General features: G+C 42.8%; 1 protein-coding gene across 1 annotated transcript in view; it reads right to left on the bottom strand.

Moving 5' to 3' along the window:
• LOC105826280 (EF-hand calcium-binding domain-containing protein 6-like) overlaps positions 1 to 25,262 on the bottom strand; it is a gene marked incomplete at its 3' end in the record, with an annotated part of 192,321 nt that overhangs the window by 4,258 nt on the left and 162,801 nt on the right. The window contains exons 20-21 of the mRNA XM_012664235.1: positions 16,570 to 16,764; positions 8,409 to 8,564 (exon numbers count right to left, since the gene is read on the bottom strand). Coding sequence (XP_012519689.1) covers positions 8,409 to 8,564; positions 16,570 to 16,764 — 351 coding nt within the window. The remainder of the gene's footprint in view (positions 1 to 8,408; positions 8,565 to 16,569; positions 16,765 to 25,262) is intronic.

Below are 25,262 nucleotides of genomic sequence, written 5' to 3'. Positions count from 1 at the left end.
TGGTCAAGCCAAAAGCACTCAGAAGATATTTTGCAAATAAAAATTTCTCAAATAAAAATTCCACCTGCATATATATCTCAAAAAGGGCATCCGTGTAGAAACAGAGGTTCCTCCATGCTCTCAACTCCAATGCAGAAGAAATTACCTCTAAATTCTGAAAGACTAGATTGTGAGATAAAATCAAAAAGTTTCACAGAACATAGAATATACCTATTAAAGATGTAAAATAATTCAAAATAAAGTTTAATTGCATTCAAAGTTCACACTGCTGTAACTTCAGTTCTCTGGGGAGTCCCATGGCACTTGAACACCTAAACTTTCTCTCAGCAGGATGGGGTGCAAGTGTCCAACTGGAACAGCTTGGAATGAGAAGTTTCTAGAGACTCAGATATCTGCTTCTAAAGAAGACGAGCCAAGAGCTGAGCTTTTCCAACCCACAGCTGCAGAGCAGCCTTGCACGGGCCCCGCATCGGGTCGGCTCGCGTGATGGAGACACGAAGGAAAAGGACGATTAACACTATTTCATCAGCAGGCTAAATTGCCACTGTGGTATTAAGATGTATCCTCAGTAGTATTTAGAAAAGTCTATTTTGGATCTAGAAAAGAATAATCTACATATAATTACAAATAACAGAGATGTTTATCATCAAGGGGTCTTTGAGAAGAAACAAGCAACTGAGCGATGGATCCTTATTAAGGTTTCAACGCATAAAAAAGTTGATCACCCCCATTGAAAGGTGGGCTACAGAAATTCCACAATCCTTTTGTTGTTGTTTATAAAAGTATCAAGTCTAACTATGTTTTAACAAGACTCTCTTATAATCATTTAGTTAGTTATTTATCTGCTACTATTTTTCCATGATTTATTCATTGAATGCACATGAATTCCTGTTCGGCTGGCAATAGACTCAGAGAGGAGGAAAGAGGAGATTCAGAGAGGAGATCCTGTTTAAGGAAGAAAAAACCATACAGGCATTTGAGGATGAATGGCCCTCCCTTTCTCTATACACACACACACATGTGCACACATGCACTGGACTTCTCACAGCTCAAACATAATGGAGCAATGTCTTCAAAATTTTAAGGGAAAATGATTTTTACTCCTAGGATTCTGTGCTTAGATAAGCTGTATGGGGAGAATTTTTAAGGACTTCAGATCAACAAGAACTCATAAAATTTACTTTCTGTCCATCCTTTCTTTGGAAATTACTTCAGGGAGTACTCCAGCAAAAGAAGAATGTAAATAAAGAAATAAAGGGATGTGGGATGTAGGAAACAGGGGCTCCAACCCAGGAGAACAGTGGAGGCAGTCCAGGATGCCCTGGGGGCCAGGCTCTGGGATGGAGGTGCCAGGGGAAAAAACTAAAGAGAAGAGAAAGTGGGATAGAACGCGGGGAAAACCTGCAGGTTGATAATGTCGAATTTTACCTGAGCCCTTTTCTCCTAGAAAACAGCAATGGTTAAAGAAATCACCCTACCCTGTATGTCCTTGGAAAGGGCTACTGCGAAGAACTACCTTTTCTGCATACTACTTAGAAAAGCTCAAGGACGCTCCCAGGTTTACCTCTGACAACTCAGACACAGACCTTCCAAATTCCCCTTCCCATTCTCATTAATGATTAGCTGAACCGTTTGTACCCACTGACTAATCTGGACAAAATACCTGCTAACCTGACCACAGTTTAGTTAAGCTTCCCTCCTTCCCCAGACTCCTGAACTTTGGACCACCTCGGCATCAGCCAGCATGGGAATGGGGAACAGCCCCTCCCTAATGGTGCCCCCTGAGACTGACACAAGGAAAGGCATTTCTTGCTCTGTCTGTCTGATCACGCTATCCACTCATCTCACTCTCCACACTAGATACTTTCTCGCTTTGTTCACTCTTCCCTATTAAAGAAAAGCCCTTTTCTCCTTGACCGTTGAGATGCTTACAAATTTCATGGAGTCTCTTTTACCTGAGTATGAATTTGTCTTTATTTGACAAGGTAAAATAAAGGCAAATATTTCAAGAAAAACAGTATATTAAAAACTCCAGGAAACAAATAATCCATCCAATTTAATTGTAGTATAAATATGAAGCAAATTTAACATGTTGATATGATATGAAAGTTTGTGTCCCCTCAAAATTCATATATTGAAATCCTAGCCCCCAAGGTGATGGTGTTAGCACGTGGGGCCTTTGGGAGGTGATTAGGTCATGAGGGCAGAGGCCTCATGAATGGATCTAGTGCCCTTGTAAAAGAGGCCCCAGAGAGACCCTCATCCCATCTGCCCCGTGAGATTACATTGAAAAGATAGACGTCTATGAACCAGGAAGTGGGCCTTCACCAGACGCTGAATCTGCCAGTGCCTTGATATTAGACTTCTCAGCATCCAGAACTGTGAGAAATAAATTTCTGCTATTTACAAGCCACCCAGTTTATGGTATTTTGTTATAGCAGCCTGAATGGACTAAGACAAATGTGGTATGATTTTCAGCAACTGATGGAATCTATGAAAGAGAATCTATTTGACATTAAGGCCAGAGGCTCAGGGATAGTACTACTGAGGAAAAAAAAAAGCTAATTTTCATTCATTACTTGTTGACACTGAACAATACTTAAATAGTTATAATAATGAAATGGTGTTTAATGATTTTCAAGTTTTAGAAGCAACCTACAAACCAAGCAGGAAGGACTTGGTTGCAGCTACAGGATAGAAGGTTAAATTTAACTAGCTTTTCCAAAGTACCAATCAAAATGTAGCTGCCAAAAGATGGGACATGGAAGGAGGAGAAAGTGGTGGAAAGAGGAGGGGAGCTCCGACATGTGTAGAGCTCAGAAGTGTCGCTCTCATCCTTATAACAAGAAACAAGCTGAATAAACTAAATGCCAGCGGCTTTTCTTGGGCCCATCAGAGAATCGAGGTCACAGTGCAAAATGTCACCCTGAAACCTGGAGAGACAGCTGGGACTTGTTTTCCTAGAGCAAAGCCTCATAACCCCAGGCTGGCAGGAGCACCCACACCCTAATGCTGACAAACCAGTGAAGGCTGTGAGTGGATTAGGGTGAGAGCAGGAAGCTCCGGGGCCTACTCTTAGCCACCCCCGCCCACTTCCATGTCCTTTACCAGCAGGAATCCCACCAGCTTCTCACGGTGAAGATCTGGGAAAGGTCCCCTTGTGGGGTGCTGGCAGGGGAAGGGGAAGAGCAATCCTTGTAAAACATGTCCAGAGTCTTCTCGACAATGACTTTCCAAGGGAAAAGACTTTATCAGAGCCTATCTCAGCTTTGGGGGAAGGTCAGTTAGCCAACTCCAGCCTCCTCTAGCCTTCCTGTCTTACTTGAGGGAGGAAGAAAAAGCTAAGCAACATTTCTAAAGGTTGTAGCCCAGGAACTCAGCCCACTAAAAGACTGAGATTTAATTACAAGACTATAGAATGTTTCCCCTCCCAATACCTTACCACTACCTTACTCCTCAACCTGGCTCGGGCATAATAACAATGGATTGCAACTGAAAGAGCTGCAAAACACAGACTCTATTTAAGAAGGAGTTCCTAGGGAAACACAAGAAAACAGGAGAGGCAAAAACAAGGACACTGGAAGAAACCGAAGCCTTTGGCCCTGACAGCAAACACTAGCCACAGTCCAACTCCTAGCCAAATTAACATAAAATCTCACTCTAAAGGCCTGTTTACCTAAGTTCCTGTCTGGCTTTCTACAATATTAACAAAAAAACTATAATGCATGTCAAAAGGCAAGAAAAGACACAGTCTAAAGAGACCAAGCAAGCATCAGAAGCAGACTTGAATGTGACATAGATTTCGAAATGATCAGAGGGGGGATTTAAAATAATTATAGTTAATATGTAAAGTGTTCTAATGGAAAAAGTAGACAACATGCAATAACAAATGGACAACGTAAGCAGAGAGGTGGAAACGTTAAGAAAGAATCAAAAGGAAATGCTAGAAATTAAAAAACACTGTAACATAAATGAGGACTGACTCTGAAGGGCTCATCAGGAGACCAGACATGGTTAAGGAGGGAATCAGTGAGCTTGAAGTGTGTCAGCAGAAACTTCTCAGACTGAAATGCAAAGAGAATAAATAGGGGGGGTGGGGGTAGGGGAAATAGGGCAGAATATCCAAGAACTGTGGGACAATTTCAAAATGTCAAAAATCTGCATAATTGGAATATCAGAAGGAGAAAAAAAAGGAGCAGAAAAAATATTTAAAGTAATAACGGCTGAGACGTTTCCAAAATTAAGTGTAGACACCAAATCACAGATCCAGGATGTTCACAGAACACCAAGCAGGATAAATACCAAAAAATCTACACCTGTGCACATTATATGCAAACCGGAGAAAAAAACTAAAGACAAAGATAAAATCTCAAAAGAAGTCAGAAAATCTCGGGGTAAAAAAAACTTCCCTATAAAGGAACAAAGATAAGAATTACATCAGACTTCTTGCCAGAAACCATGCAAGAAGGGAATGGACTGAAATATTTAAAGCGTTGAGAGGAAAAAAAAAAAAACCCACCAGCCCCAAATGCTATATCCAGTGAAATTATCCATCTAAAATGAAGGGGAAATAAAGACTTTCTCAGACAAACAAAAACTGAGAGATTTTATCACCAGCAGCCCTGCCCTTCAAGAAACGCAGAAAGTCATTGTTCAGAGAGAAGGCAAATCATACAGATCTGCATAAAGAAAGAGTATCAGAGAACGAATAAATAAAGGTAAAAGAAAATCTTACATTCTTATTCTCAGCTGATCAAAGTGGTAATAGTAACAATGTATTGGATGATTATAGCACATGGGTGAGTGAATGACAGCCGCATTATTAGGTACAGGAGGGAAGGATTAGGAATACTCTGTTACAAGGTTCCTGTACATCCCGTGAAGATGCACCCTGTTATTTGCAAGTGGGCTTAGGCTAGCTGTGAATGTATACTGCAAACTCTAGAGCAAGCAGGAAAAATTGTTTTAAAAGGTGGGGGAGGGCTGCTAATATTCTCCCCTTACAAAGTGGGGGACATAAGATTCATGCATTCAGACAGCGCAGCTAAATTACACTGCAAGACAGAAATTCATATGAAGGAGTCAGAGCAGGCAATTAACTCTAAGTTATTTCAGTGTGGATAAGACTTGCAGTTAAATAAAGTGGCTTGAACACACATATCTAGTTCTGTCCCCACTCATCTTTCTGTTATGGAATGACAGGAAAGGGAGTTTTAAAAAGGCATAAGGCAGTGGTTGTCAAAGTGGGGTGCCCCAGCCCAGCAGCATCAGTATCGCCTGAGCCCTTGTTAGAAATGCCGACTCTCAGACCTACTGAGTCAGAAACTTCGGGGGAGGGGCCCACAACTGAGTTTTAACGAGTCTCCCCGTGATTCTGATGCTTGCTGGAGTTTGAGGACCACTGGTAAAATCCCCTAAGGACTAAGAGAAGGTGAAAGAAGACAACTGGTGTTGGTGCCCCTGCGGATGAGTGTGAATGAATGTACGAGAATCTAAGAAATCACCTCCTAAAGCCAAAAGAGGGAATGTGGGAAAGGGGGAAACCTGTATACTCTGCAAATACTCTCAGAGACTCTGGAATTGGTGGTACCAGCTCCATCTAAAAGTGGGGATAAAAGGGGTTAAAAATAGAAGGATTGGTTAACACATTAACTGCCATGTGAGTTGTATTTAACTCGTGCTAGTTTTGAGCCTGGGGCCTCATGAAGCATATGTAACTCACACATCTTTACCTTGGGAGCCACGAGAATTGTTTTTCAAGTTGCATATAACTCACACACAGTAAACCATAAAAAATAAATTTTCCACTAAATTAGGAAGGATCGTTTTGTTTTCGAGGTTTTTATTCTATTTTCATAATAGAACACTGTGGCCCCAAAGAAAACATTTTTTTCTAGTGTGGCAGTCAATGTGGGAAGCAATTAGACCCCAGAGCCCTCCCCAAACCCCATGTGGCTGGGTGCCTGTCCCCACCCGGCGGAGGGTCTGGAGGTGTGTTCTCTGGAGATGGTGTTTCTGAATGGGAGGGCGTTGCCCTTGTTCAAGGTGGGGAGAGTTCCCAGAGCAAAGAGGGGAATTAAGTGAAAGTTTCCACACTGACTCTACTAGTTTCTTATAGCTCTGTAACAAAATACCACCTACCCCGTGGCTTAAAACAACACACATTTATTCTCTTACAGTTCTGGACACCAGAAGTCCACAATCAGATTCCTGGTGCTGGTCCGGCTGTGCTCCCTCTGGAGATTCTGTGCTCTGCCCCTTCCAGCTTCTGCCAAGAGTGGGCTTATGGCCACACCATTCCAATCCCCGCCTCCCTGGTCACGTGGCCCCCACTTCTTCCTGTGTCGAATCTCTGTCTGCCTGCCTTATTTATTTATTTATTTACTTATTAACTTATTTATTTATTTTTTTAGAGACAGGGTCTTGCTCTGTCACCCAGGCTGGAGTGCAGTGGTACAATCATAACTTACTGTAACCTCGAACTCCTGGGCTCAAGTGATCCTTCCGCCTCAGCCCCTCGAGTAGCTAGTGCCTGCGTCTTATAAGGACACTTACGACGGCATTTAGGGCCCATCCAGATAGTACAGGGTAGTCTCCCCAAGATCCTTAGCTTAATCACATCTGTAAAGATCCTTTTTCCAAAGAAAGTAATGTTCACAGGTTCTAGGAATTAGGCCTTGGATCTCTTTAGAGGGCATTATTCAGCCTACCACACTGACTGGTGAAACTTCCGGCCTTCTTCCCCCAGTCAGCTGGTAGAGTATTGGCAGAAGACCAAAGAGTCTTCTCTTCTTGGGTTGCCACATGTAGCAAACCAACAAACCAAACCTAGAGGGCTACCCAGTTTAATCAGAATTTCAGATAAAAAATATTTTTTTAGTATATCAAAAATATTGTATGAGACATATTTAAAAATTATTGTTTATCTATGATTTTAATTTAACTGGGCATCCTGTATTTTATCTGGCAACTCCATTCTCTGGGCAGACCAAAAGAAAAGTTTTAAAAATACTGACACTGGGGTGCCCTCAAGGAAACTACACGCCAGATTACCCTACAGTTCAGACCAAAGGAAAAAAGCTCGACCTATCTGCACGGAACTTTTAATCTGCATCTTAGTACCCTGCGCTCTTAATAGAAGCATATTTTTGAGGAAAGTATCTAACACAGAGCATAGTTTTAAATAGCAACACTGAGGAGAGACTTCTCAGGTAAAGAAAACCTTTTTTAAAAGTCTATTGTTAATATCCTCAGAGAAATGCATTCATGAAACAAGAACATGATGCTATTAAAAAGGAACACTCAAAGAACAAAAATGAATTCTAGTAATTAGAAATATAAGTATTACAGCAGAAACAAAAATCTCAAAAGAAGGCTTAGGAGCTAAAACTGAGGAAATCTATGAGAAGATGGAGCAAAAAGAAAAAGAGATAAAAATAGAAGAAAAAGATTTAAAAATATATAAGAGAACAATCTAGGCAGTTTAATATTCAATAACAATAGGAGTTTCAGAAAGAACAGGACAGGAACCCCTTAATAAAATAAATCAAGAAAATTTCTGAGAACTGAAGAATACGAAAAGGGCCATCTTTATCAGAAGATGAAGCTGAAAGATCAGCTGAGGTGTCTGGACGCATTGGAAAGAGATTTCACAATTAGGGGTGAGTTGGGGTTTTAATGAGTGATAATGAGTACAAAGGAAACTAAATGAACAAAGTAAAAAATAAGATAATTTAACTTCAGGGGAAAAGTGCTATGTAGAAAAGAAGAGTAATCAGCTATTCACGGCAATGTAGGTCCTGAATGTGGATCTAATCCCAGATGTGACACAGCAGCGTGGTGAGTGCATGGAGAGAAGTTCTGGGCTATTCCCCTGGGGTGGTGGCATGTAATGAGTGGAAAGAGTTAAATTCACATCTTCCTGGTAGGATGGCAATAGATACTGCCTAAAAGTGAAAAATCAACAAGGAGCAATATGTGCTTGTCACGTAGAAAGAGGGACATTCGGTACCAGAAGACATAAGCCCGAACAAAGTGTTGAAGGTTGTTGACCTAGCCAGGGGAATGAGGGCCATGGCAGGGCCAAGGGGCCACTGTTTCCAGTAATGAGCCTTGTAGAACCATTTGACTCCTGTCTAAGTGCCTGAATAACTTGGACAAAATAAAAACATGTTTAAAAATGATGCTGCTGCTGCTAACACACATCAGGAAGTTACACATTTGTGAAATTGCTTTCTCTTTTTGCTTTTGGTTCACCCGAACCCATTCTAACGTAGCCCAGCCAAAAGGAACATGAGGTTATTTTAATGTCAAAAGGCTGTTTCAATGGATATACGGAAGACATGAAAGCAACTTGGCAGCATGTTTTTAGTACAGCAAGAAACATATTTAAGCTAGTCAAAAGAGACCTGCTTAGAAGATTGGTCAGCTCCTCTTCCATAAGAGAACAACCACATTCTTGCAGCACTTTCTGCATCTTGCGTATGGATATGTAGCCATTTTTAGATTTATCAATTTTGGTGAGTGCTTTGCTGATATCTTGATAATGGTCCATAAGCTTATCCCTGAAAAAGAAGATATTTCAGACACACCCTAAAATCAGCAAAACAAATAATTTCTTTAAAACAGACATTTCATGATCATTCTAATGTGATGATTTGATGGTTCATCTAAGAACTAATTTTGAAGATGTTTTATAGCTTCAGTGTAACATTTACATTCACAGGTATCCCAGAAAAAATTATAAGTCTGCATCATTATCACTTTATTATTACTATCATTAGCAAAACTACATTAGAGAAATTATAATTTTAGCTTTTTACTAGAATTGGTACTTTAAAAATGGAACTAAGAATTTTAAAAATATAGTGATATTACATAGACATGTGAAATATACATTCATTCTCAATACTTGTTGAGCACCTATGATGTGCCAGGTGCTGCCCTAGGAGTTGGAACACATGCAGTGAATCAAACAGCCATCTCTAGAAGAATCTCCATTCCGGTGGGGGCAAGATCGACAATAAACAGAAGAACAAGGACACTGCACGGTTGGACGACAGGTTAGCAGGCAAGAACAAGAGCCAGTTAGGGGGACTGAGGACGCCCCAAGCCGTAGTGGGTTGCAAGTCTAAGTAGGGAGGTGCAGGCGGGCCTCATTGGGAGTGTGACACTTGAGCAAGGACTAGGCAGCAAGGGAGTCAGCTGAGGACCCAGGGAACAGCAGTGCCAGGCCCTGAGGAGGAGTGGGGGAGGCACGGGGCCCTGCCCATGCTGGGGGCAGGGGAGTGTCCAGTGACTCCTCATTTAATCAGGTATTTTGATTAAGAAATGCAGCCACTATTTTGTGTGCATCAGCAGACAAACCAGGAGCTGTGTTGTCTTCCTCATGTGCAGACTCACATTTGATCTTCTCGACAACGCTGCAAGGGGGTGGGTCCTATCGTCCCCATTGTACAGACAGGGAACAGGACAGTGCCGGACCCAAGGGCAGAGTCAGGACAAGCCCAGGCCTTTCCCTCGCAGTGAGGGAGAGGGCATCCTGTTGTAGTTCCCAGCTTCAGGGTTGATTTTCTTACAGAATGTACTTAAGTCTCTATGATTCAGTTTTTTAGTTCTGGAAAATACTTCTCTGACTTAAAAAAAAAAAAACCATTGTTAAGGGACTAAAGAAGTGTGGAAATCTTTAAGAATAAACAATCTTGCACTTGATCTATGGTGGAGTGATTATAATTCCATAATTTCAGCTCACCCAGGTCTCCGAAAAGTTCTTTCTAACAAACTGAACAATATGCTTGTCTGATGTGCTCGGACTTGATCTTGGCTTTGGGGCTATTCCTCAGGGAAAAGAATGTGCTATAAATTCTAAAAACGAAATATTTGGTGGTAATTGTCTACCATCTCAGATATGTATTTGTGGGAGAGGACAGTTCCTTGAGCATGCCTGGAAAAATAATCCATAGGAACAGAAAAGTCAGAAATACAGGAGAGGTGAAATTCAGTGGGAATGTCTGGGTGATAGAAGGAAGTGACATTTACTTTGAAGCTACCTGGAGGATCTACTCCCTTCTCTTGCTGGCCTCCAATTTGGAATTGGCTCACATGACATTTGAGCACTTAATACAAATGAGCCACATTAACTGTTCTGTGCATGTATACCAACAGCAGCAACATTCTCGATTCCCTTACAGGTGTACATTGAATTCAGTCCCATGTTACAAAATGATTACTCATCATCACAACTATTATATTCCACTTAATCCTTCAAAATGAAAGCAAATGGAGGTATAAAAAAATCAAAACATTTTTTGAGATACATATTTTTAGAAAATTGAGGCATTCAGTGTTTCTTGGACCGGTTTCTAGGCAGTAATTATTTCTCTTGCAGAGTAAACATGTGCAGAGTAAATGAGGGTTTAGAGCGCAGATCACAGCACACTGCCAAACAGAAACGGTGTCAGCCGACACTCGGTGGCAAAGCTGCTCTGCGTCCATGTCTGGTTCCTGGTCTGGACAATGAGACAAAAGGCTGAAGAGGGCACTGTCATGGCCAGTAGGACAGCCACAGACCCCTGACACCTGCAGCCTCCCCAGCCAGTGCTGTTGAAAACCTGCCGCCTCTCAATTTGCATTCTAGAATGGGCCTCTGTTATGTGGCTCATTCACTGTTGCTATTCTGATTCTGAAGCTCAGGCAAAAAAGAGCAAGGCATGGAAAATAAATGCAAGTTTAAAAAAAGGATTTTTCTTAAGCCTACAAAATGTATTTAGGGCACTCAAAACAAAATTAATTCTCTTATATTTAAGAGGAAAATACAAAATTTTGGTCACTTTAATTGAACATGACTCCCATCTATCAATCCGATCAGAGTGTGAGTATAAATGAGAAGATAAAAAAAAATCCTAGAAACATTGACTCTTAGGGCTCATCAGAAAGACGGGCTGACAGTGAAATTTAAAAACATCCTGAAGGGCAAAATTACTTGGAAATTTTTGCAAGCAGATATTTTTGAGAAAACAGGAGTTGATCATGCATTTGTCTTCTTTACTAACAAAGTAGGGGCATGGCAAAGAGGAATGGTGAGAGTGAATTAGTTAACTGAGCTTGATGATCTGAAATGCATTGTCTCACAGCACATAGTGCTTTCCGCTACAGACCCATGCTCCACACAGCACAGAGACACAGGCAGAGAAAATGTGTGCTGTGAGCACCCAGGATGTGCAGTCTCTCTCCTAGAGCCTCATTACTCACAAGTAGCAGGAGAGATGAGAAGAGAAGACATGAGTGGGTAATGAGGCCAACCATGTCTGGTAAAGATAAATTCCACATTTTCATAGCTTTATGGCATATTTGATTTATACCAATCTTGTGCATATTTTACTTTGAATTTTACAAACTCAATTCTCTGCCTTCAGGCTTCATAACTCAGTAACTTAGACATAATTCAGAGGTGTGTTCAAACTGCTTTTCTCTTAAACCCCATTTAGCTATTACTTTTCATCCCTGAGTTCTTGGCATTCTTATTTCCTGTGCAGATTCTTTAGCAACAACTCATTCATTTGTTCAGGTGGTATGCAAAGTGGTGGGGACAGAGCGCTGAATCCTGCCTTTTGAAATGACAGACAGGAGTCAGATGCACAAACAGATAAGAGCGAGACAGATCTAAGGCAGAGCCATAGAGCAGCAGGACAGAGCCACACACATGGGGAGTGTGGATGGGTGACCAAAAAGGATTGAGACTAATGTCTATTTGCCAAGAAAATCTGTCTTATTGCTATATGGTCACATTATACACAGCCCAATTTTTTTCCTGTGGTATAAACGTTAAAAATATGACATGAGCAACTAGTTTTAAAATTTGAAATTCAGAGTGGCTGAATGGATTAAAAAACAAGACCCACCTATATGCTGCCTACAAGAAACTCACTTCCTCTATAAAGACACACATAGACTGAAAGTGAAGGGATAGAAAAAGATATTCCACACAAATGAAAACAAAACAAAACAAAAAAACCAGCTGGAGTAGTTATACTTAGACAAAATAGACTTTAAGTCAAAAACTGTAGAAACAAAGAAGGTCATTGTATAATGATAAAGGGGTCATTTCAACAAGAGGATATAGCAATAGTAAATACATATGCACCTAACACTGGAGCACCCAAATCTATAAAGCAAATATTAATAGATTTACAGGAGAGAAAGTCTGCAATATAATAACAGTAGGAAACTTCAACGCTCCACTTTGGGCAATGGAAAGATCATCATGGCAGAAAATCAACAAAGAAACAGTGAAGTTAAACTATACTCTAGACCAAATGGACCTAACAGACATTTACAGAACATTTCATTCAACTGCTACAGAATATACATTCTTCTCATCAGCACAGAGAATATTTTCCAGAATACATGTTAGGTTAGGCCACAAAACACGTCTCAAAACATCCAAAAAAGTCAAAATCATATCAAGCATCTCTTCCGATCACAACAGAATACAAATAGAAATCAACAAGAGGAATTTTGGAAACTGTACAAATACACGGAAATTAACCAACATGCTCCTGGATGACCAATGAAGTCAATGAAGAAATTAAAAAGGAAATTTAAAATTTTCTTGAAACAAACAAAAATGGAAATACAACATACTAAAATCTATGGGATACAACAAAAGCAGTACTAAGAGGGAAATGAAAAGTTGTTTTTTTAAAAAGATAAACAAAATTGACGAACCTTTAGCTAGACAAAGAACAAAAGAGATAGAATATAAATAAATAAAATCAGAGATGAAAAAGGAAACATTATAACTGAGACCCCAGAAATACAAAGGATCATTAGAGACTACTATGAACAACTATATGCCAACTAATTGGAAACCCTGAAAGAAACGGAAAAATTTGGGGGCACATATAACCTATCAAGATATGAAGAAACTGAAAACTTGAACAGACCAATAATGAGTGATGAGATTGAAGCAGTAATAAAAAGCCTCCCCCCAAAAAGCCCAGGACCTAATGGATTCACTGCTGAATTCTACCAAACATTTAAAGAAGAACTAATACTAATTCTATTTAACTATTTCAAAAAATTGAAGAAGAGGGAATACTTTCAAACTCATTTTACAAGGCCAGCATTACACTGCTACCAAAACCAGACAAGGAAGCAACAAAAAAAGAAATCTATAGGCCAATATCCCTGACGAACACACATGCAAAAATCCTCAATAAGATACTAGCAAATCGAATTCAACAACACATTAAAAAGATTATTCACCATGATCAAGTGGGATTCTTCCGTGGGATGCAAGGATGGCTCAACATACACAAATCAACCGATGTGACACAACACACACATCGACAGAATGAAGGGCAAAAACTATATGATCATTTCAATAGATGCTAAAAAAGCATTTAATAAAATTCAACATCTCTTCATGATAAAAACTCTTAACAACTTGGGTATAGAAAGAACATATCTCAACATGATAAAGGCCATATATGACAAACCCATAGCTAATATCATACTGAATGGGGAAAATATGAAAGTCTTTCCACTGAGATCTGGAACAATACAGGATGCCCACTTTTACCATTCTATTCAACATGTTACTGGAATTCCCAGCCAGAGCAATTAGGCAAGAGAAAGAAATGAAGGCACTGGAAAGAAAGAAGGCAAATTATCTTTGTTTGCAGATAACATGATCTTATATTTTAAAAATCCTAAAAACTCCACCAAAAAAACTCTTAGAACTGACAAATGAGTTCAGTAAAGTTGCAGGACATAAAATCAACATACAAAAAATCAGGAGTGTTTCTACATGCTGAAAGTGATCAATCTGAAAAAGAAATCAAGAAAGCAATCTCATTTACAATAAGCCACACACGCAAGAAAACTAGGAAGAAATTTAACCCCAAAAGTGAAAGATCTCTACAGGGACAACTGTAAAGCACCAATAAAAGAAATTGAAGAAAACAAAAAAAAAAAATGGAAAGATATCCCACGCTCATGGATTGGAATAATTAATATTGTTAAAATATCTATGCTGTACTACTCAAAGTCATCTACAGATTCAATGCAATCCCTACCAAAATACCAATGACATTCTTCACAGAAATAGAAAAAATAATCCTAAAATTTGTATGGAACCACAAAAGACCCCAAATATCTAAAGCAATCCTGAGCAAAAAGAACAAAGTTGGAGGTATCACACTACCTGCTTTCAAATTATACTACAAAGCTACAGTAATCAAAACAGCATGGTACTGGCATAAAAACAGCACCAATGGAACACATAGATCAATGGAATAGTATAGAGGACCCAGAAATAAATCCATGCACTTACAGTCAACTCATTTTTGACAAAGGCACCAAGAACATATAATGGGGAAAGGACATTCTTTTTAATAAATGGTGCTGGCAAAACTAGATATCCATATGCAGGAAAATAAAACTAGATCCTCATCTTTCACCATGTATGAAAATCAGCTCAAAATGGATTAAAGATTTATAAGACCTGACACTACGAAACTATTAGAAGAAAGCGTTGGGGAAACACTACAGGACTTTGGTCTGGGCAAAGATTTTTTGGGTAAGTTCTCAAAAGCACAAGCAAGAAAAGCAAAAGTAAACAAATGGGACTACATCAAGCTAAAAAGCTTCTGTGCAGCAAAGGAAACAATTAACAAAGTGAAGAGATAACTTACTAAATGGGAGAAAATATTTGCAAACTATCCATCTGACAAAGGTTAATAACCAGAATATACAAGGAACTCAAATCACTCAATAGCAAAACCCAAATAATCCAATTTTAAAATGTACAAAGACCTGAATATATACTTCTCAAAAGAAGACATACAAATGGCCAAGAGGTGTATGAAAAAGTGCTCAATATCACGGACGACCAGGGGAATGCAAATCCAAACCACAATGAGATATCATCTTACCTCAGCCAGAATGGCTGTCATCAAAAAGACAAAATTAACAAATTCCAGTGAGGATGCAGAGAAAGGGGAATACTTGTACACTCTTGATAGGAGTATAAATTAGCACAGCCACTATGGAAAACAATATGGAGGTTCCTCAAAAAACTAAAAATACAACTACCATATGATCCAGCAATCCCACTACTGGGTATATATACAAAAGAAAGGAAAGATATATCAAAGTGATATCTGCACTCCTGTGTTTATTACAGCACTGTTCACAATAGCCAAGATATGAAATCAACCTAAGTGTCTACCAAAGGATGAATGGATAAAGAAAATGTGTCTCATATATACAGTGGAATATTATTCAGCCATAAAAAGAATGAAATGTTGTCATTTGCAGCAACATGGGTGGAACTATAAGTCATTATGTTAAATGAAATAAGCCAGGCACAGAAAGACCCATATCATATGTTCTCACTCATATGTGGGAGCTAAAAAAATGGAATTCATGGAGGTAGAGAGTAGAATGGTGGTTACCAGAGGCTGGGAAAGGAAGGGGGGAGGGAGAGATGAGGAGAAGTTGGTTAAGGGGTAAACAAATACACTTAAATGGAGGGAATAAGTTCTAGTATTTGATAGCACAGTGGGGAAATTATAGTTAATAATTTATTGTCTATTTCAAAATAGCTAGACCAGAAGATTTGCAGTGTTCCCAACACAAAGAAAAGATAAATGTTCGAGGTGATAAATTATCTCAGTTACCCTAATGTGATCATTACACATTGTATACATGTATCAAAATATCACATGTCCCCCAAATATGTACAACTATTAAATATCAATTAAGAAAAACTGAAAATAATCATGTACAATCCCGTCATCCAAACACAATACATTACTTTCTGCACAGCATCTTCTGGTCTTCGTGCATAGGCACATACATCAGATATCATGCCAGTCACGGACACACACTGCTCAAAATTTCACTGCCAGTGAGCCCTTTATCACAAACATTTTCCATGTTCTCCCACGATAATTTCAACGGGGATATACTATTTCATATACTTTTGGGCCACACTTTACTAAGCCAGTGCACCAATTTGGGACTGGAAGCTATTCCTTTTGTTGTTGTCATCATTAAAGACACACTACAAGTCGTACCTTCCAATCACTAAACTGTTGGCCTCTTCTGAATTATTTTTTGGGACAAAATCCTCAAAGTAGAAGTGGTGAGTTAAAGAATATGTCGGTTCATTCATTCATTCATTCAACACATATTTGCTGGGTGCCAATTAGGTGTCAGACACTGAGTAAAGTGACAGATGTCCCTGTGGAGCCTGTTAGGTGGGCCAAGTGAGGGGCCAGGCAATGTGCCATACACAACTAAAAAGGATAATTTTCAAGGGTGACCTTGAAGTATGAGAGAATGATATGAGATTGTGACTGGGTAAGGTGGAATAGGCTTACAGCTTTTTAGCTACTGTTTGACTTGGCACTAACGTCTAGAATCTATAGCAGTGAACAAGTATAACAACGTCACTACAACTTTGCGAGCACTGGAAAGTTCCATGTTAAAACAATTGTCACTGCAAGGGTAAATGTGGAACGGAGCATCCACGTGACAGTCCCCCAACACTTCTAAACTCACCTGGCCGGCACAGCCTTCTCTGAGTTCTGCTGCAGCTCCTTAATCTCTTCTTGTACCTGCTGTGGCTTCGTGAAATGACCCATGAAGTTGAAATAATCCTCTGCATAGGGCCGATGCACAGCTGCGGAATAGTTAATACCCAGCTTCTGTAGGAACTCTTGGTAAGTAATGTGCCCTTTTCCCTCGGTGTCGTAGCTTAAACAAACAAAAGCAGAAACAAAAAGCTCTCATCAGTAGCCACGAAGGTGCTGGGGGCTCAGGGTTCTAGCAGTTTCTGCTCCATCTGTGAGGAGCTCAGACTGGGTTCTCCATTCAGTGTGCCCTGCAGCCCAGCCGCACTGACCTCCCTGGCAGAGTGTGAAAGGCGCTCTTGGGCCTCACCCTGACCGGATCTGACCTGCATTTGGACAAGATCCCCAGGGGACTTGCAGGCGCATCCAAGTTTGAAAACCGTTGCTCTAAGCGACAGGACGATCCCCTCACGTACGGCCTGCCCCGAGAGAGCACCCACAGTGTCCCTGTCATTCTGTAGAAATGCAGTTGTGGGTAGAGAAAATTAAAATCAACCCCTCCACATATTCAACAGTTTTTTTAATTGAGGGCCCGCAAGTAAAAGGAACTATGTTAAGGTTTAGAAGAAAGCAAATTCAATCTTAAAACTCAAATAAATGAATGTCACTTGATTCAAAGATGGTAAAATTTCCATTTTCTCCTTGAAGAGATGCCAATTACATACAGCCAATGAGAGAGACCAGTGAGGAAAACAAGATAAGAATTATGCTATGTGGCTTTTATGTCGTTTTCTATTATTGAGATTTTTCTCAATTATAACTCATTAAAAAAGGCATAATGGAAGGTTTTTATCTCCCAACGTTATTCAAATAAAATAGAATTACTTCAATAAAAATTTTAAGGCAAATTGCCAATTTTCTTTAAAGAAAAAAACCATTTATTTTTACAGAAAGATCTTAGTCCTCATCTAATCGATAAAAATGGCGCTTGTGGATGTGATTTTCCCCAGATGAACTCAGAGTTCCAAGGAATGAGACTATATTTAAACAATTTTGCGAGCATAATTCTTCCATCAGGACGCTGTTTGGGTACTTGTCTGACTGAGCAGAAGGACAAGCGTTCTCCTTTGTGAGGCAGAGCATCCTTCTGCACTGTTCCCTAACTGACGAGACCCTTTAGGAACCCCAGAGCCCACTGTCGCTCGGACACACTGAGCCCCGTGTGCACAACTGTTTCAGCTGAATAACAACGCACAAGTGTATTTGTTTACCTGAGTTCTTGTCCTCAGTGGGTGGGGTGGCCAGTGGAAGAGGAGGGGTAATTTGTTTGTGTAAACGCTTCATGCACTTGCACTAAAATCTGCGGAGGATCCCAGGAGTTGGAAGGCCACCATCCTTCCCGAAGGCCATGTGGGCCTGTCCCCCCAGGTGCCCCAAGAGCCCGAGGCCTCTCCCTCTCCCTGCTCCTTTTCCTCTCGTGCCCTAGAGATCAGTAGCCCCCTCTGCCCTGCCTCCGACCTCTACCTGCCTGTTCCTAACACGAACTCCACCTTACAAGGGAAGGAAATGCCCCTCTGGTGATTTCTTTCAACAAAAGGAACTGGGAGTCAAACACCAGCTCACAGGCTTGGAGACCCTGGCAAGGGCCCGTCATTGCCTCCAGCAAAGGGCTTTCCCCACTGCTGCCGATAGGATAGCTGCAGAATGGGGAGTTTAATTTCTCATCACCATACCTAGGAAGGGGAAAGGGCTGCCATTTCTTGAGCTTCTAGGGTGATCCCAGGGTCATGCATCTCTCCTTGAACTACATCAGGACTGTCACTAACCTTGTGCCACCAGAGTGATGTAAGAATGCAACTCTGGCAAAGACATCCTCTGCATAAAGCTCCCCAGGGGCTCTGCCTTCCTAAGGGAGGTTCCTGACAGAATGGTCCACAGGCCACCCACCTGACAAACAGGCCCCAGGCAGCAGTGGACCTGTTTCCAAAACCTCTCTCTCCTCCTAAGTCAAAAGTAGGGCAGCCCTGCCTTCCTCTGAGTTCCTCTAGGGCGTGAGGAGGATGGATGCGTTAGTGCACGTGGGGCCCGGGACCAGGGTCAGATACACAGGGGTGCATGCTGGCGTCTGCTGTTGCTATTTGCCACCCGAAGGCTCTACCACATCCTGTCATTCCAGTTTCTAAGTCAATGTCTTATCTCCCCATGAGACAGCAAGTTCCTTGAGGAGAACTACGCCTGATTCATCTTCATAAACTCACAGTGCCCAGCCAGCAACACACCTTGCACAAACTAAGTTATCAATTCATATCTGTTGAGCTAATGAACATGAAGGAAGTGTATTTCTCAGGAAGGACTCCCCTCTTGGTGTGTTATGCTCAAGAGATTATCAACAACAAACTCTGAATTATGACACTTGAGCTGAATGAAAAGGCACTTCTTAATTACTTCATTAATAAAGATTATACACATTCTATTCTCATCGCAAAGGAACAGAAGACCAGATTGCACAATTGCAACTAAAATATTGTTATGAATGTGAATAATAAGAGAGTTAATTCAGCTTACATAACCTCACCCTTCATTATATAATCCTTTGTGTAACATTAAAAAAAAATCAACTTGCCTATAAAGGTTGAATTTTAAAATGGTTCAGCAACAGATGTGCTAGGAAAAATGTGTACATAAACAGAGGACCCATAAAAACTCGCATTTGCATATGGCAATGGCCGCTAATTTATGATATAATCAGATCACTTTGCCCATTTATTGTACACACAGCAATTCAGCTGTGTACATAATTTGGATATGTTCACATTGATTGTTTTGCTTTTCTGGGAAAGCCTTAGCCCTATATGCTCAGCTTAGGCACTTGATTCTTAGATAAATTACAGAAGTGCCTTCGAACACCACTGGCCCCAGAATTAGAGGGCACAGTCAGGAGGGTGGTATAAGCCCCCCTGATGGCCAGGCCAGGCAACAGAGGCAGACGTGGTGCACTGTGCAGCTGAGGACACAGGAATTCTCTCAGGTACCATCTTGGAGGGTGGTCTGGTAGCTCAAATGGCTGCTCTTGAGAAATGAAAATGTCCACCTGCCCAATGGGCGCATTCGGTAAGTTCTGACAGAATCACAAATCAGCCACCATCTGCTCCAGGGCCCATCCAGGGCCCGGATCCCTCCTCCATGCTCCCCAGTAAGTGGTGATCCAGCCTTGGGAGCAGCCATGCCAGAGATGAGAAACCAGGCCTCCTTCAAGGATTGCCCACTAGAGTCCTAGCTGACTTTAATCACTGCAAAGTTCTTGAGGCTGAGCTAAGGGCCTACCTGGCCAGCATGTCTCCAAGTTTAACCTTCTTCATACGAGCACTGCTGGAAAGTATTCACCATGTAATATGAAAATTGCTTATTAACAATGGCTGGATAGTTTCCAGATACCCCTCGTATATAGCACTTTAAAAACTCAACTCCTACAATCACATGCCATTAAATCTTCTCTTTTTCTTTCTTTTCTTTTTGAGACAGAGTCTCACTCTGTTGCCCTGGCTAGAATGAGTGCCGTGGTGTTAGCCTAGCTCACAGCAACCTCAAACTCCTGGGCTGAAGCGATCCTCCTCCTCAGCCTCCTGAGTAGCTGGGACTACCGGCACTCACCACAACGTCCACTAAGTTTTCTATTTTCAGTAGAGACGGGATCTCGCTCTTGCTCAGGCTGCTCTCAAACTCCTAAGCTCAAGCGATTCTCCCGCCCTGGCCTCCCAGAGTGCCAGGATTACAGGCGTGAGCCACGTTGCCTGGCCAAATCTCTTTTCTAAGCTAAAGACCCTTTTCATTCAACCTTTTTGAACCCTTCCCCATCTGGAGGCTCTCTGCCCAGATGTTCCGCCAGCTGGGCACTGAGTAGGTAGGTTCTCTCTAGGTACTGCCTAGGTTGAGCCAACGGAAATGACCTCGCTTCCTGTGAACTGAAAGCACCAAGACTTTCATTCCTCATGAGCTGCTGCACGTGACATAGACGCTTTTTCGTGGTCTTTTTTTTTTTTTATATTTGAACACTCGTATACAATTTACCTACCATTTCAAGAAATGTGCATAAATTATCTCCAAAGCTTTCCAGCAAGTCTGCCTGGTAGCTGGTTTTGCACAGTGAATAATCCACACAGATATTTCTGAGCCTGCTGCTTTCCTACTTTGGTCTTCTCTTTGGTGTGTTTTTGTAATACGCCCTCTTCATAGTTTTCCCGCAAAGTTTGTTTTAGATCCGCAATCGAGCTCCACCTGATGAAAGGAGGCTACAGAAGATGCTCACAAGGCTGAGCAGCTCCCCGTGGGTGAGCCTTCCCCAGCCCCGGCAGGACAGCGAGTACCCCCTGGGCCTGGCCTTCCCCTTCCCAGAGAGGTGCCAGTCTCGGGTTCTTCCCGTATAAGCAGCGCCTGGTCCTCTGCATCTTTCCTCTTCCGTCCTGGGATTTCCTACCTGCCTCTGGCTCTGCTAGTGCCTCTGCTAGTGGGATGCCCTTATCCCACCTCTGGCTTCTCCTCCTGGCTAATGACTGTTTACTATGACACAACTTAGATGTCACGTCTCCTGGGAGTCCCTCCTTGGACACCCACGCCAGCTACCCACACTTCTCCCTCCTGACATGCGGCTGCTGTCGCTGCATTTGGATGTTTATCTTGCAATGAGCAACTTGAGGGCAGGGACTGCCTTTTATCTCTGGAGCCCCAGAATCTAGCACAGGGCCTGGCACATAGAAAGTTTCAAAAAACAACTGCTTAATGGTTGCTGGAATGAGTGAATGGATGAATGCACTTCCACCTTGTCATTTATCCTTAGCAGGCTCTCCAAAGTCCAATCAAATTTATTGCTCTTGAAATCTCATGCTTAGAGCCCCCAGTCTGGCTTCGGTCAGCAGGGTTCCTTTCACAGGAGCCTCCTCCAGGCTTGCAATGTTTTGTCCCCTTAACCCTCCATGAGCCAGCCTGTGACATCCAGGGCTCACTTGACATCCATGTCCCCCACCCCCAACTGCAGAGCCCTGTGCTGTTAGTTGGGCCCCTTGACTAGCCCTGGGCAATGGTCCAAGAGCAGAAGCCTGGCATTTCACACTGAACCCCTGAAAGCCCACGTGTGACCCTCCAGTTCTGCAGTCCCCGTCCCAGTGGGTGGAGTCCCCCCACTGAGATGATGGCGACACAAGCTGAAAGCCGGCCAGATCCCCGAATCATTGCTGGAAGGGAATTGTCCATAAGAGCCACTAGACACGCAGCAGACTAGCAGGTGGGTAAGAAATAAAACACTGATGTGCTAAGCCACTGAGATTTGGGGGTTAATTTATTAATTTATTTCTGCAGCATAAACTAGACCCTCCAGACTAATCTGAAGCTCTAAAATAGTACACTTCGTAGTGCTTAATAAATGTTGAGTGAATGAATAATGGATGCGGAAATTTTTTTTCATGACTATATTCTGCCATATTTTCTAATTTCATGTTTTCAAAAGAGCACAGTGCTGTTTTCCTATTTGCTTCTATTTAGTTTTTTAGGGGCTCTCCTATTCTGACCATCGACTCGGGCCTGCTCAGACTCCTGAGCTGACAGCGTGTGTCAGGCTGGCCCTGGCTCTCCCCACGTCCCTGCAGCTCCTGTTCAGCAGGAACATCGGGGAGCCAGTGCTTCAGTCACGCCGCGAGAGGGCCCATCTCTGCCACTGTTTGGGGCCCCGACCACCTTCCTGTCGTTAGGGCAACTGAAGGAGGCTCCTGGGTGCTTTGCCAACCCATTGCAGCCACTGAGCCCCTTCCTGCCACTTGTGGTGCCTCCTGCTGGGGTGATGGAGAGGAGGGTGAGGATGATTAAACTGACGTTACATCGACACGTAGAGAAAGCAGGGGAAAGTACACCGGCGGGCTGCTGTGGTCCGCCGTCTCTGCTGAGTGGGTGAGGCTGATTTATCATTGTCTTTCCCTTTCCTTCATGTTCCTTTTCCTTTCCTGGATTCTCTGAGTCTTCACAGATGAGTGTGCATTAACATTACAATTAGAATTTTTTCAAATCTATATTGTCATTTTGCTACTAACTTTTATGCTTACATATGCCCAGTCCTCTACATACATTATGCTGTTTAGTTTGCATAATTCGATAGGTGGCCGCAGCCCAGAGGAGATGAGCCACTGGCCCATGGGCCCTTGGCTCGGTCTGCTGGCTCTGGGCAGGGGTGCAGGAGCCAGCTCAGAGCAGAGCCTTTGCTGTGGGCTGCTTGGCCTCTTCGGGGGTCTTCCTAATTTCTGTGCACGACTCACAGACTGAATCCGAGGAGCACCTTATTTCCCTCTCGTGTAGCTTCTCCTTCCAGGCCACTATAGGCGAATTTTCACCTCCTACATCTCTCTCAAACCCTCACTTCCTTCCAGGCCTCCTAGCACCAACCGGGAGAGTTCACAGCTCGCGCCTCTTCTCTGCTGGACCATTGGAGAGACCCTCATTACCTCTGTGCTCCAGGCTTGTCTCTGGCTTCGCCTCCTCATAGCCAGAGTGATCTTTCTAGAATGTGGGCCTGCCCAGGGCTTTTTCCTACTACTCCCCTGACATTCAGGGCAAGGTTATGCCGGCCAATCCCTGCTGTGCGTCTTCTGGCCATCCAGGTTATCCAGCAGGCCCAGAAGGTGGCGTCCTCCTCTGCTCTTTAGGAGGACGTTCGTCTGGTGGCTCCGAACCTCACGCTCATCCTTCTGCACGTCCTCTGTGCCACCCACCGGGCTGCTCCTGGGCGGTCTGCCAGATCACAAGGCGGGGATGAGGGCAGAGCCATGCTGTTTTCAGGGGCCGTTCCAGGTAGGCAGTGGCAGTGGCTCCTGCTCAGCACAGCAGCTGAGGTTCTAGCAGCTTCCACAACAACATCAGTGGTACCGAGTCGGGCTGGGTTGTGGGCTGCAGCCCAGGTCGAAGGCAACTTCTTGATCACAAAGACATTTCCCTCTGGCCCCCAAGCCCCTGAAGGCGGGGGAGCAGTTTCCAGTCTCTGGGTAGCTACTCTGTCCTCTCCTGCTCCGCCAGCCCACGGCAGCAGCAGCTCCGGGTTTCTGATTAATGCCACATTCCCCTTTTCAGACTTTCGGCCCTTCGGACACCGTTGTTATCATTCGCTGCGTTAAATCGCGCTTGGCTGTGAGTATTGAGAGTGGTTTCTGTTCTCCCTGCCTGGACACTGATGAACACAGGCCTGAGTCTCCTCTGCCTCGAATGCCCTCTCCCCTTCTCCTCACGGGTAATTCCATGTATGGCAGACACCATTGCGAGTTCCCCCATCTCTGTTTTTTTTCCTCTCCTGCACACTCATATGGATCGCTTCCCCCAGCCTCCCTCGCAGGTGGGCACAGCCATGTGAGTGGATCCGGCCCAAGGAACATGGCGATGGCCACACTTCCAGGCCTGAGCCCTGCAAAGCTGACCACGCCATCCTTTGTGCTTGTTCCTCTTTGCTGGTGGCCGGACACGGAGGTCCAGGGCATGGTGGGATGCCTGGTTCCTGAACGATCCTGTGGGTAGAGCATCCCCCACACCCACACTAGGCCATGATGTCATTTTGGGGGAAGCCCCTGAGATGTTGGCCTTCTTTGTTACCACAGCTAGCCTAGCCTGACACATGTGCCACTCAAACTAACTCAGCTTCACAGTCACCTTAAAAATCTCTGTTTTATAAGATGAAGAGTTCTGGAGCTGGATGGTGGTGGTTGCAATTATGAATGTACTGAATACCACTGAATTGTATGCTTAAATTTGGTTAAGGGGGTAAATTGTATGTTATGTGTATTTTAAAACAGTAAAAAAAACTGGGGGAAGAAACCAACAGCAACTAACAAAATCCTGAATCAATAATAATTTAAATTGATTTTTAAAATGTAGATATAGCATGAAATACTTTTTAGGAAACAGTTCATCTAATGAGAAAAAATCAAAATAATAGGTGCTATAACTTTCACAGCTTACTGGTAACTGCTCTATTGAGCTGAGAGAGAATAAAGGGCACGGCAGGATCACGAAGACAATACGTACCAACCAAAAGAGGTGCTGTCTAGAACTGAAAGGGCTTCTCTGAGTGAAGGGAGGGCACAGAGAAATTATCACACAAGAACTGGACTTTTCTACAGCCTCCAAATTAGCTTCTGTAGCAAACCAGATTTGTTGTAAGTCCTGCACCTCTCCGCTTCTTCGTAAATTAATTTTGTCATGTGAGAAAAAAGTCATCTTAAAATAACTCAGTTTAAAAGCCCAGCTCATCAGTCACTGACCCCTGAGGCCTTCGCTAGTCCCCTGGGGACACTACACGTAAGACCAAGTATTTCTCTTTGCCAGACCACAAGAGCATCTTGGGGGAGAGCTCTGTACTGTTTATTCACCGTGGTCATCCTCAGCCCAACACAGAACCACACTGCCAGGTTTTCAGTGCGCATTGCTGAAAGAACAAATGGGAGAGGGTTTGTTAAGTTTAATGAGTGGTTACCGTGTGCCAGGTCCTGTGCTAACACTGCACATGGGGTCCTCAACCAGGCCTCACAGAGTCCCTGGGTGATAGGGGGCACTAGTCCTGCTTTGCAGATGAAGACCATGAAGCACAGAGAAGTTAAATAACTGATAGGGGCCACACAGCAGGGGGGTGCAGGAGTCAGGCCCATGCATCTGGGC

Source organism: Propithecus coquereli, unplaced genomic scaffold, assembly GCF_000956105.1.
Source record: "Propithecus coquereli isolate 6110/MARCELLA unplaced genomic scaffold, Pcoq_1.0 Scaffold876, whole genome shotgun sequence".
Lineage (NCBI taxonomy): Eukaryota > Metazoa > Chordata > Mammalia > Primates > Indriidae > Propithecus > Propithecus coquereli.
This window is presented reverse-complemented; position numbering and strand designations above follow the sequence as displayed.